Raw genomic sequence first — 10,609 nt, forward strand, 5'->3', positions numbered from 1 at the left:
GAATTAGCAAGGTAGCTCCGTGGGCCTCGGCTTCCTCCCTTGTAACGATGTCGCCGTAAAATCACACGGGGTGGGGGGGAGGAGATGAGACTTTGCTTGGGAACACACTTGTGGGACAGATCAGCTCCTCTTCCTCTGGCTCAGGTACCTGTTTCCTCCAAGGCCACCTCCTCCTCCCCTCCCTGCCCCTCCCCACTCCCTCTGGGCCTCTGGGAGCAGAGTGAGGCATCCCTGCATATTACTGATCTAGACACATGTTGTAACCTGTCCACTTCTTTTTTTAAAAAAAATTATTTATTTGAAAGGCAGAGTTATACACACACACACACACACACATATATATATATATATAGAGAGAGAGAGGTCTTCCATCCTCTGGTTCACTCCAAAATGGGCACAACTGCCAGAGCTGCGCCGATCCAAAGCCAGGAGCCAGGAGCTTCTTCCGGGTCTCCCACGTGGGTGGCAGGGGCCCAAGCACCTGGGCCATCTTCTGCTGTTTTCCCAGGTGCATCAGCAGGGAGCTGGATCGGAAGTGGAGCAGCCTGGACTTGAACCGGCACCTATGTGGGATGCTGGAGCTGCAGGCAGAGGCTTACCCTGCTAAGCCAGGGCGCTGGCCCCAACCTGTCTACCTCTTGATGTCCCAGCAGCCAGTGAGCCCTCCTTAATAACTCCAGTGCCATGCCCAGCTCCCGGCGGAGCCGGAGTTCCATTTGTCAGTTGAATGAATGGATGAATGTGTGTAATATGGCTGTGTGAGGAATGGTTCCCCAAACCACTGCTTTTTAGGTTCCCGGAGGAGAGGTTTGCTTATGTGTTAGCACAAGTGGGCGGAATGCCCACACTTTGTCAACCACCTCTGAGGAGAGGCCTCTCACTCATCTGGGAACTGCCCAGGGGTTTTATCCAGATGAAGGAAGGCTAAGGAGAAGATCCCTCCCGGTTCCCAGGATCTGTGCCTCTGGGGTTGGATATAAAGGCCTTCGCTGGCTGCTGGGACATCAAGAGGCTGATGAACAGGCAACAGAACGCAACAGGTGCATAACAGGAGGGGCTGTCTGCTCTCGGGTTTGTCAGGAAAGGCAGAGGACGGCCTCAGAGGGATCCGGGGTGGCTCAGAAGCAGATCAGCCCCAGAGCACTTCCCATGAATACTGCCAGTCCATCACCCAGCATGTGCTATTTCACTGTGGCTTTACAAGTGAGGAAACTGAGGCCCACACAGGCTAACTTGCTAGTTAGTCCTGGAGCTGGGACTTGAACTCAGGTCTCTCCCCCTTGTAAACCAGGATACCATAACAGCTCTCTGTTTTGTACAGGAGTCTTTGAATCTCCCAGATTGCTAATAATGCTAGGTATTCAGTACGCACCCAATCAACTTGTCTTGACAATCGACAAGAAAATGAAATCCTGAAAAGCTGAACTGTAAGGAGTAGGGTGGCAATGAATCTCTTTTATTCCAGGCAAGGGCTTTTAATCCTGGGACTACAGATGGGGGGAAAGAAGCGGAAGAAACGAGAAAAACTACAATTCCCAAAAGGCTCAAAAGGTCACTATCACGCATGCGTAGATCCCGCCCCTGAAATCTGGCTCGGCGGGTAGATCTCGCGCACGCGCTCTCACATCGGGTCTGTTTCCGACCCCCTGCTACCTCGGGCCAGAGTTGGTGGCTGGACCTTCTGCGACCTGTGGTTGCCATGCTGCCCTTCTCTTTGCTCTGGGCAGTTCGGGTAAGAATGGGGCTCCGGAGGCAGGGTGACTAGTGGAAAAGAACCCCTCCCCCTTCCTAGTTCCCATTCACAAACTCTGGGGTTCTCTTGGCTTTTCCACCGCATGTGCTCATGTATGTATGTAACTAGGGAGTTCCCCGAAACCGCTGGGCACGCGAGGGGTGAGCTGGGGACCCTCGCTGTTCCAGCGTTCAGTCGCCACAGAGCCGCGTGACCGCCCACTTCACGTGGCACGAGGGGAGAGGACCGCGCCGGATGCCCTGGGGACCCTGTACTGGGGAACTAGCTGGGTTCCCGGCCCGGACCAGCAAACCGAACCTTTGCGGCCGGCTCTGAACCATGCACATGATGCAACTGAGCCCCACCGCTTGCATCAGGCAGGGGTCCAGCCAGCGGTAGTGTGGCTGGACGGAGGTGGAAAAGTTAGGGGTGAAGGGAACAGGATATGGTTTTTGGCTTCCCTTTCAGCCAAACAACTCCCCTCCCCAACACGTACCTGTAACCCAGGGGCTGCAGAGGGTCTACCCTCCCACCTCCATCCCTGGGAAAACCACCTCCACAGCCTGTGTGGACTTGGCCTGGGGTAGCAGGTCCCCCACCACCACCCCAGATGGCCCTTTTGTCCCTGTGGGCGGGCAGGTTCTAGAACCTCAGGGGCCCTTTCCTGGGTTTGGGGTTTGGGGAGTACAGACATGGAGGACAACTTTACCCTGGGACTTCACGTAATGGCTTCTGGGGTGAGGTGGAGGGAGTTTCGAAGGAGGTGAGCTGAGTGGAGTGAATCAGTACCACCCCCTGGACCTTGATCTCAACCTTGGTCTGGAACTGGCTTTGAAAGATAGAGGTGGAGGTGGCAAGAACGGGAGCCAGCTGGCTGGACCACTGGCCATTTGGTGTATGGCCAGAGGGCCGTGTGAGCCTGGCTGGGGGTGATTGGGAGACCGCCTGGGTGAGTTGGGATTGACCCTGGCTTTTCCTGCCCCCAGCCTCTGCAGAGATGTGGTCCGCTGGTCAGGACGGCCGTGCGGGCTCAGCACGGCAAGGCGGCGCAGACTCAGACTGGGGAAGCGAGCAGGGGCTGGACCGGCCAGGAGAGCCTCTCGGACACTGACCCTGAGATGTGGGAGCTGTTGCAGAGGGAGAAGGACAGGCAGTGCCGTGGCCTGGAACTCATTGCGTCAGAGGTGGGACCCTGGGAGCGGGGCGTGGAGCAGGTGCAGGACGAAAGAAGTTGTCTTAGTGAGACTTCTGGTGTCCCCTCAGGCCCGGCCCTTTCTGCTGGGCGTGTCTCCTCTTTGGACTGTCCTCTCAAACGACGACAGAGCCAGCCTGCTTAAGGGGATGTGGCATCCAGGCATCCCACAGCCTTCCAGGTCCGCTCCAGGCTCCTCCGCTTCCTCCTGCCCTCCCTGGAGGGAAGAGCAGCCTGGAGGCACGTGTCAGGGTGCACCAGGGGCCTCGCTGGGGACACGCATCGTGGCAGCTGGGGTTCTGAGAATGGTGCCTCTGGCAAGGCACCCTGAGCTCCCTGCGGGGCCCTGGCAGGGTGGGGCTGTGGGGGTCCAGAGGGAGGGACTCCGTGCCGTCTGACCTTGCCCCCCCACCACCCCAGAACTTCTGCAGCCGAGCTGCGCTGGAGGCCCTGGGGTCCTGTCTGAACAACAAGTACTCGGAGGGTTATCCTGGCAAGAGGTGAGGGCGAGGCACCCCAGGGCTGGAGGGCGACATCAGGGCTGGTGCTCCCGACGGGGGACCTACCTGGACCCTCCCGGTGTTTATCGAGGAGTGACCTTGCCAGTCCTTGGCTGCTGGCCCAGGTCCCTTCTCTGGGCCCTTATGCACGCCTCTCCTGCCACAGATACTACGGGGGAGCAGAGGTGGTGGATGAGATTGAGCTGCTGTGCCAGCGCCGGGCCCTGGAAGCCTTTGACCTGGATCCTGCCCAGTGGGGAGTCAACGTCCAGCCCTACTCGGGGTCCCCAGCCAATCTGGCTGCCTACACAGCCCTTCTGCAGCCTCACGACCGCATCATGGGGCTGGACCTGCCTGATGGGGGCCAGTGAGTATGGAGGGGAACAGTGAGGGGGCGGGATTGGGGTAAGGAAGGAGTTTTCTGCCGACACCTGCTGTTCGCGCGCCGTGCGGACGGCACAGGCTTGTCCCTGTCCCATGTGTTACTGTGGATGAGGGACGCGAGACTGGCAGCATCAGAGCCCACCAGAGTGACAGAGCAGGGCGGGCGGACGAGCGGGGAGCTGTGTTCTGGGACAGAGGCCTGGGGAGCTTGGCAGGCAGGGAGTGGCTAAGTCTGGCTCGTTCCACTCTGAGGCCCCCTAACCCTTGCTCCTTTCCCAGCCTTACGCACGGCTACATGTCCGATGTGAAGCGTGTATCAGCCACATCCATCTTCTTCGAGTCTATGCCCTATAAGCTCAACGTGAGTGCTGTGCCACAGACGGGGCTGCTCCAGCCTGGGGCTCCTCTGTCCAGGCGGTAGCAGGGGATGAGGTGGGGGGCTGGAGCCCTGGGCAGCCCTGAGGACCGGGGGGGAGAGGGAGCTGCCCTGCTGCCTCCCTAGGGCTTGAGCTGGCTGTCTGTCTCTCCTGTCTAGCCCCAAACCGGCCTCATCGACTATGAGCAGCTGGCTCTGACTGCCCGGCTTTTCCGGCCGCGGCTTATTATAGCCGGGACCAGTGCCTACGCGCGCCTCATTGACTACGCCCGCATGAGAGAGGTTGGTGGGGCGCCCCGGCCCAGAGGTTTGGGAAGGGGTGCAGCCTTCCCCTGCTGAGGCCTGTCTCCCTACCTGTCCAGGTGTGTGACGAGGTCAAGGCGCATCTGCTGGCAGACATGGCCCACATCAGCGGCCTGGTGGCTGCCAAGGTGATCCCCTCACCTTTCAAGCATGCCGACGTTGTCACCACCACCACCCACAAGACTCTCCGAGGGGCCAGGTCAGGCTTCTCTGCGGGCAGGCCTTGCCCTTCCCCGCCTTCACACCCTGTTCCTGTCCACCCAGTCTGTCCATGGTGGCCATTCCCTGGCAGGGGACGCAGGGGTGGGAAACCAGAACATCAAGCGCGGCCGAGGGGCCCAGGCCGGCCAGCTCCCTCCACCTTCCCCAGCTCAGCCTCTGATCACACACCCTGCACCCAGGTCGGGCCTCATCTTCTACCGCAAGGGAGTACGGACCGTGGACCCTAAGACTGGCCAGGAGATCCCTTACACGTTTGAGGACCGGATCAACTTCGCTGTGTTCCCATCGCTGCAGGGGGGCCCCCACAACCATGCCATTGCTGCAGTAGCCGTGGCCCTGAAGCAGGTGGGCAGCCTGCTCTTGGGGACTGGATGGGGCACACAGGCCCGAGGGCATGGCCTCTGCACCTTGCTAACTCAAGTGGGGGCTGATGGAAGGAAAGTGCGGGAGAGGCCAAGGCTGGAGTCCGGGGGCAGGCTGGGGGTGAAGCCGGGCAGGGCCACAGTTGCTGCTGTCTTACTTGCAGGCCTGCACCCCCATGTTCCGGGAGTACTCCCTGCAGGTTCTGAAGAACGCCCGGGCCATGGCTGACGCGCTGCTGGAGCGAGGCTACTCCCTGGTGTCCGGTGAGCCAGGGAGGATGGATGAGGGTTTTGGAGCTCTGGGTGGAGGCCCAGGACTCACCACGCTCCCATTTTTATCCCCCCATTAGGTGGCACCGACAACCACCTGGTGCTGGTGGACCTGCGACCCAAGGGTCTGGATGGAGCTCGGGCTGAGCGGGTACTGGAGCTTGTTTCCATTACTGCCAACAAGAACACCTGTCCTGGAGACAGAAGTGCCATCACCCCCGGGGGCCTGCGGCTTGGTGAGCCCCGGGGTCTGGGAAGGAAGGGCCCACACCCCACCGGGGGGCTGCCCTGTGGTGCTACTCCTGCCCCTCTGCTTCTCTCCCAGGGGCCCCCGCCCTGACTTCTCGGCAGTTCCGTGAGGATGACTTCCGGAGAGTTGTGGACTTCATAGACGAGGGGGTTAACATCGGTTTGGAGGTGAAGAGGAAGACTGGTGAGTGGGCACGGCAGAGCCAGGGCCAGCGGGTTTCCCATGACCGCCTGCCCCGAGCACTGACCACTGACTGCGCTTCTTTGCCTGCCCCTGTCTAGCCAAGCTCCAGGATTTCAAGTCCTTCCTGCTCAAGGACCCGGAAACAAGTCAGCATCTGGCGGACCTCAGGCGCCGCGTGCAGCAGTTCGCCAGGGCCTTCCCTATGCCTGGCTTTCCTGAGCACTGAGGGCGCCTGGGAAATGAGGCCCAGGCTGGGGGGGGGGGGGGGCGGCGATGGCCACCTGTCTTTCCAGCAGGCCTGCAGGGCAAGAGCCAGGCTGAATCCCCCTTCCTACAACCTGTAGCTCAGAGAAAGAGAATTTTTGTAACAAGACTTGGCCTCCGTGGAGCGTTCTGCCCTAACTCTCAGTGTTACAGACCCCCCACCCCTTCTTGAGAAGGGGGGCGTTACCCTTCTGAGCCAGTGGAAGCAGTGGGTGGGTACCCTCCTTCCTGTTTTTATCTAATAAAATGCTCACCTGCCCCGCGTTTCTGCTGCTATGGGAGGGGTCCCCTGGGCGTGTGGTGATTCCTCTCCCTCCAAGTGCACCTCCCTACCCTGCCCCCCCCACCACAAGGACCCCCGGGGCTGCAGCCTCCTCTCTGTCTCTGATCAGAGCCGACACCAGACGTGATTAGCAGGCGCAGCAAATTCAATTTGTTAAATGAAATTGTATTTTGCCCACGGCTGCTTCTGTTTGATCCCCGGGGACGGAGGGGAGCAAGGGAGGGGAGGGGTGGGGAGCGGCAGGGGGAAGCCCAGGTGGGAGGCGAGAGGGGCGCCTTTGGCGCTGGAAGCTGCCGGCTTGGGCTGGGGACGGACTGTCCCGTACTGGGCGGACAGGCTGGGCGGCGCCAGACGAGCCCTGCCGAGCCTGAGCAGCGCCGCCCCTGGCAGGCGCCGGGAGCCTGGGCCAACGTGGGGCCCGCCACGTCGTTTGGCACTCAGAGGCCCCTGCTCGCTGTTGGCTCACGTCGGCCACGCTCAGCACGTAGCCTGCGCCACACCCTGCAGAGTGGGGTAGGAGGGCCGAGCAGCTGGTTTGGGCCTTTTGGGTGCCCCCTGGGGCTGCTGCCTGCCCTCCCCCACGTGGGACCGCAGCCGAGGGTCAGAGGCGCTTCCGCTGGGGAGCGAGGGAGGAGGGTGGGGGTGGGGCCGCTGCCTCTGTGTGTGGGAACGTGGCCTGTGGGAGCAAGAGCTGGACGGGGGCACACACTGATGCCTAGGGGGTCTACAGGCACGGAGTAGAAACCGGGGCGCTGGCCAGCGCAGCCCAGTGCAGCTTAGAAGTCTGGCCGGTCCTTCTTCAGCTTCTTATAGTCAGTGGACACTGCAAGGAACTGAGAGAGGGAGAGGTGGGCCCCGGGGCCAGGACGAGCCAGTGGGGGAGCACCCTGGAGCAAGCACACACCTTGTATTGGTCATTGGGGCTCAGGCGGTTCCAGGGCTCCGGATTGTTCTTGCGGTCCCAGCTGCGGAGCACGATGGACAGGGCTGGGGTCTCCTCTCAGGGAGCCAGGACTCCTGAAGCCTGCATGAGCCCCGGGCCCCAGCTGGAGTCCCTGCTCCCCCACCCTTCCCCCATCCACCCACCCACCCATGTCTCCAGCTCTAGGGGCCCGCTTCCCAGAGTGGGGGTATGTTAGCAGGTGCTGACAATGCAGACAGGCAGCTTGTCACCATTGTCAGCGTGGGGGCTGGTGACTCCCGCCCGCTCACTGCCGCCCCAGACGGACACCACAGAGCAGAGTCCGGGAACTGGGCACAGATTATCCAAGGGCGGCGGATTCGGAGAGTGCCGCGCGGCCGGCACGCCTGCTGCGGGTTGGAGGACCTCCACCCTCACTGCCTCAGCGACCGGCGTGAAGTCCCCTCGACACCCCGGGCCCAGTGGTGCCCGCTGCAGCGAACGCGGCCGTGCCCCAGGTGCTCCAGGGCGCTGGACTTAGGTGCCCCAAAGCGGGAGGCCATCGGCAGAGCGGCGTCGCCATGGCAACCAGGCCGGGAGCCCCAGACGAGCGGGCGCCCAGGCAGGCCAGAGCCGAGATCGGGGTCTCCCAGGTTAGGAGCGGGCTCCAGCCCTGAGATACGGTGTGGTACAGCCCGAGATACCTGGCCAGGACTGCTCGCTCCCACCGCTGCTGGTGGCCAATGACTTCCCGCCCCACCCAAGACCCCTGCGGGAGTGCCACGCCTGTCCTTTACCACACGTCGGGGCTGCGCAGAGCGAGTCGCAGCAGGTAGAGCCCAGCGCTGCCCATGCCCAGCGCGATGAAGCCGATCATCGGGATGAGCTGCAGGGCACACGGAGGGCACCTTCAGGGTTAGCTCCTGCCCCCCAGCTCTCTGCCTGCCCCACCCCCACCCTGCCTCTGACTCCCTCCCTTCTGGGGTAGGGAACCTGGAAGTTCTTAAGATCACCCTGGTCTCACCCCAGGGCGTTTCTGTTCAAGGCAGCCTGGAGGGACAGATCAGGGCTCCTGGGGACGACTGGGAGCCTTGGAGCAACGGGCCCCAGGCAGGGCCCGCGGGACACGGGGTGGGGCAGTGGATCTGCGGCCAGAGGTGGCACTCACCCCCGGATGCCTTTTGATCTGCCGGTAGAAGCGGGCCCCTAGACCGGTTGCTGCCATAGCGCCTCTCCTGTGTCTCCTTCCCAGTGCCTCGGATCTCTCCCTCCTCTCGGGGTCCCGCCCCTGCAGGGAGGGGTCAGCCCAGCTGGGCTGGCCTCTTCTGCAGATTCACCCCACCCCATGTTCCTCACTCCTGCCTGCAAGTCCAGGCCCAGGACAGGAGAGGAGTTGCTGGGGAGCACACAGGTCTCTGACTCTCTGTTTTCCCTGGCTGCACCCCTTTGGAGGTTTAGGCATCTGAGGGCGGGAGGTGCCTCGCAGGCTCCGCACTTGGAGACTCACCAGGGAAGGGGGATGGCTGTGGGACAGATGTGCAGACGGACCTGCAGCAAGATACACCTGTGGCACGTGTTCACGGGTGTGTGGCAGGGGACCAGTGAGGGCGTCTGTAGCGTTACCCTGAGGCCCCTCAGGTAACTGGCAGGGCTGGCAGTGTCGCTATCCATCCAGTGACTGCCATCACTAAACACTGCCCCAACCCCTGTTGTGGTCGCCCCCCCCCCCACGGGGGGGTGTTGGAGGACCGGAAGGAGGCCTGTCTTCATCCAGGCTCAGGACACGGTAGGTCAGTAGTGGCACGGTGGGGGCTTGAGGGACCAAGCTGACCCTGCTAGCTACCTAGGGTAGGGGTGCAGGAGGCCACGCCCACGGAAACCAGCCTGTGCCTCTGGGCTGTGGCCTGGCAAGGAATAGAACTGGGTTGGGGGAAAGACGGAGAAGATGTTGAGGGAGGAAGAACAAGACACAGACTGGCGCTTCTCAGCCAACGCAGGTGTAGGCTGCGTTGCCGGGGGTGGGGGGGGTGGGGGGTGGGGGGTGGGGATGGGGGACCTGCACACCCGCCCCCTGTCTGGGGAGTTGGGGTCTTAGGGACGCAGGAGCTGAGCCCTAACTGCCCCTCCGCACTCCCTGGCTAACCTCCGGCGACCTCCCCAAATCTCCCCTCCAGAGCCCGTCCCGTGCCCCTGCCGCTGTGCCCCTCGGGGTGCGGGGAGGGGAGCCCCCTCCCTTTCTCGCGCGCTGATCCCTCCCCCGCCCCCTGCGCTGCCAAGCGCGGCTGTAATTAGGCTGTGGGGTCCCGGGCTCTCCGCCTCCCTCAGGCGGATAATGAGATAAAGTGTCAGAGACACGGCGAGAACAAAGAGACAGAGACTCGCTGCGACGCGTGTGCGGGGCGGGGGCGGGGGCTGACGGGTGTCAGAGCCGCGGCAGCACCGAGCCCTCCCCGTGCACACGCACCCCTGGCCCTCTAGGCTGCGGGCTCCGCCCGAGCGGCCGCACATCTGGGCTGCACATCTGGCATCTGTGGCACAGCTGGGCAGCAGGGCGCTGGCAGCGACGCCGGGCTCTTCTCTTGAGGTCCGGGGACCCGGGCCTGGTGAGCCCGGGGCCCTCGGTCCAGCTCCTTTCTTAGAGCCACTGGCCTTGAACCTGGCCCCCCAACCCCCCACTCTCCAAGCTGCACTGTGACATGATTGCTTCTGCTCCCCGCGTCCGCGACGCCCCGACCCTTCGCCTGCCTCAGGTCTCGGGGCTGTGAGCCCATCTCTACCCGGCCTCCTATCTTTGCTTGCCGTCCACGGTCTCTGGGGGCCAAGTTGAAGCAGAACTCTTTGGGTTCAAGATCCCCTCTGCCCCCGCCCCCCCCCCCCGTTCCCTGAGGGATGGCAGGACTCATTAGGCACGGATTAGGCTAAACCACACCAGGATGCTAATCCATGCGCTGTTGGGGCAGCAGGTCAAACGCAGCTGGGCTCCGCGTGGCCCCTGAGTAGCCGGGTCCGTGGGTGCGGGCGCCCCCTAGAGGCCGAATGGCTCCCAACTCGGCGGGGGGGCCCGAGGCCTCGGGCGCCCCCTGTCGGGAGGCCTTGGCCCTGCACTCCCAGCGCTGGAGCAGGTAAAACCAACCCTGGTCCACGCCCAGCCGGGCACTCCGGATAATCCCGCTGCTGAGACAGTGGGCGCCTCAGCCTCCACTCTCGTGGTGTGAGGTGGGTACAAAGGGCGGATCGAGGACACGGGAGCTTCCCGGGCATCAGGCTGGTCCTCTCCTGGGGCCGGGCGGCCTCACGTGCCTGGGGCTCCCATGACTGCTCTCTACCCTGTGAGCAGACCTGCCCTGGCATCTGACTGCCCTTCTTCCCGCCTCATCTGCAGGCCGT

At 62.8% G+C, this 10,609-nt stretch overlaps 2 protein-coding genes across 3 annotated transcripts; one reads left to right on the forward strand and one right to left on the reverse strand.

Annotated features, from left to right (window-relative positions):
- Positions 1-1,604: 1,604 nt before the first annotated feature.
- Positions 1,605-6,296, forward strand: SHMT2 (serine hydroxymethyltransferase 2). Of its 2 annotated transcripts, NM_001082405.1 has the most exon segments (12): positions 1,662-1,732; positions 2,719-2,916; positions 3,345-3,424; positions 3,591-3,791; positions 4,088-4,169; positions 4,344-4,466; positions 4,547-4,686; positions 4,889-5,054; positions 5,236-5,335; positions 5,422-5,577; positions 5,667-5,774; positions 5,873-6,296. In NM_001082405.1, coding segments are annotated over 12 exon segments (1,515 nt in total). In that variant the 5' UTR covers positions 1,662-1,699; the 3' UTR covers positions 6,001-6,296.
- A 169-nt stretch (positions 6,297-6,465) lies between these two features.
- On the reverse strand, positions 6,466-8,543 carry NDUFA4L2 (NDUFA4 mitochondrial complex associated like 2). Its single transcript, XM_002720903.4, has 4 exons — positions 8,391-8,543; positions 8,020-8,108; positions 7,226-7,286; positions 6,466-7,154 (listed from the first exon to the last, which is right to left on the reverse strand). Exons 1-4 carry the CDS (start codon positions 8,445-8,447, stop codon positions 7,098-7,100), a joined length of 264 nt encoding a protein of 87 aa, XP_002720949.1. The 5' UTR covers positions 8,448-8,543; the 3' UTR covers positions 6,466-7,097.
- Positions 8,544-10,609: the final 2,066 nt, after the last annotated feature.

The sequence above is a fragment of the Oryctolagus cuniculus genome, chromosome 11 (genome assembly GCF_964237555.1).
Source record: "Oryctolagus cuniculus chromosome 11, mOryCun1.1, whole genome shotgun sequence".
Classification (NCBI taxonomy): Eukaryota; Metazoa; Chordata; class Mammalia; order Lagomorpha; family Leporidae; genus Oryctolagus; species Oryctolagus cuniculus.

Excerpts from the sequence above, each read along its gene's own strand:
- SHMT2 (XM_070051284.1), top strand. The coding sequence starts at position 3,763 with ATGGGGCTGGACCTGCCTGATGGGGGCCA. Across the intron at positions 5,578-5,666 it reads CCCCGGGGGCCTGCGGCTTG|GGGCCCCCGCCCTGACTTCT; the intron begins GTGAGCCCCGGG and ends CTTCTCTCCCAG. Across the intron at positions 5,775-5,872 it reads GGAGGTGAAGAGGAAGACTG|CCAAGCTCCAGGATTTCAAG; the intron begins GTGAGTGGGCAC and ends GCCCCTGTCTAG.
- NDUFA4L2 (XM_002720903.4), bottom strand. The coding sequence starts at position 8,447 with ATGGCAGCAACCGGTCTAGGGGCCCGCTTCTACCGGCAGATCAAAAGG. Across the intron at positions 8,109-8,390 it reads AGATCAAAAGGCATCCGGGG|CTCATCCCGATGATCGGCTT; the intron begins GTGAGTGCCACC and ends TGTGCCCTGCAG. Across the intron at positions 7,287-8,019 it reads CTGCGCAGCCCCGACGTGTG|CTGGGACCGCAAGAACAATC; the intron begins GTAAAGGACAGG and ends CGTGCTCCGCAG.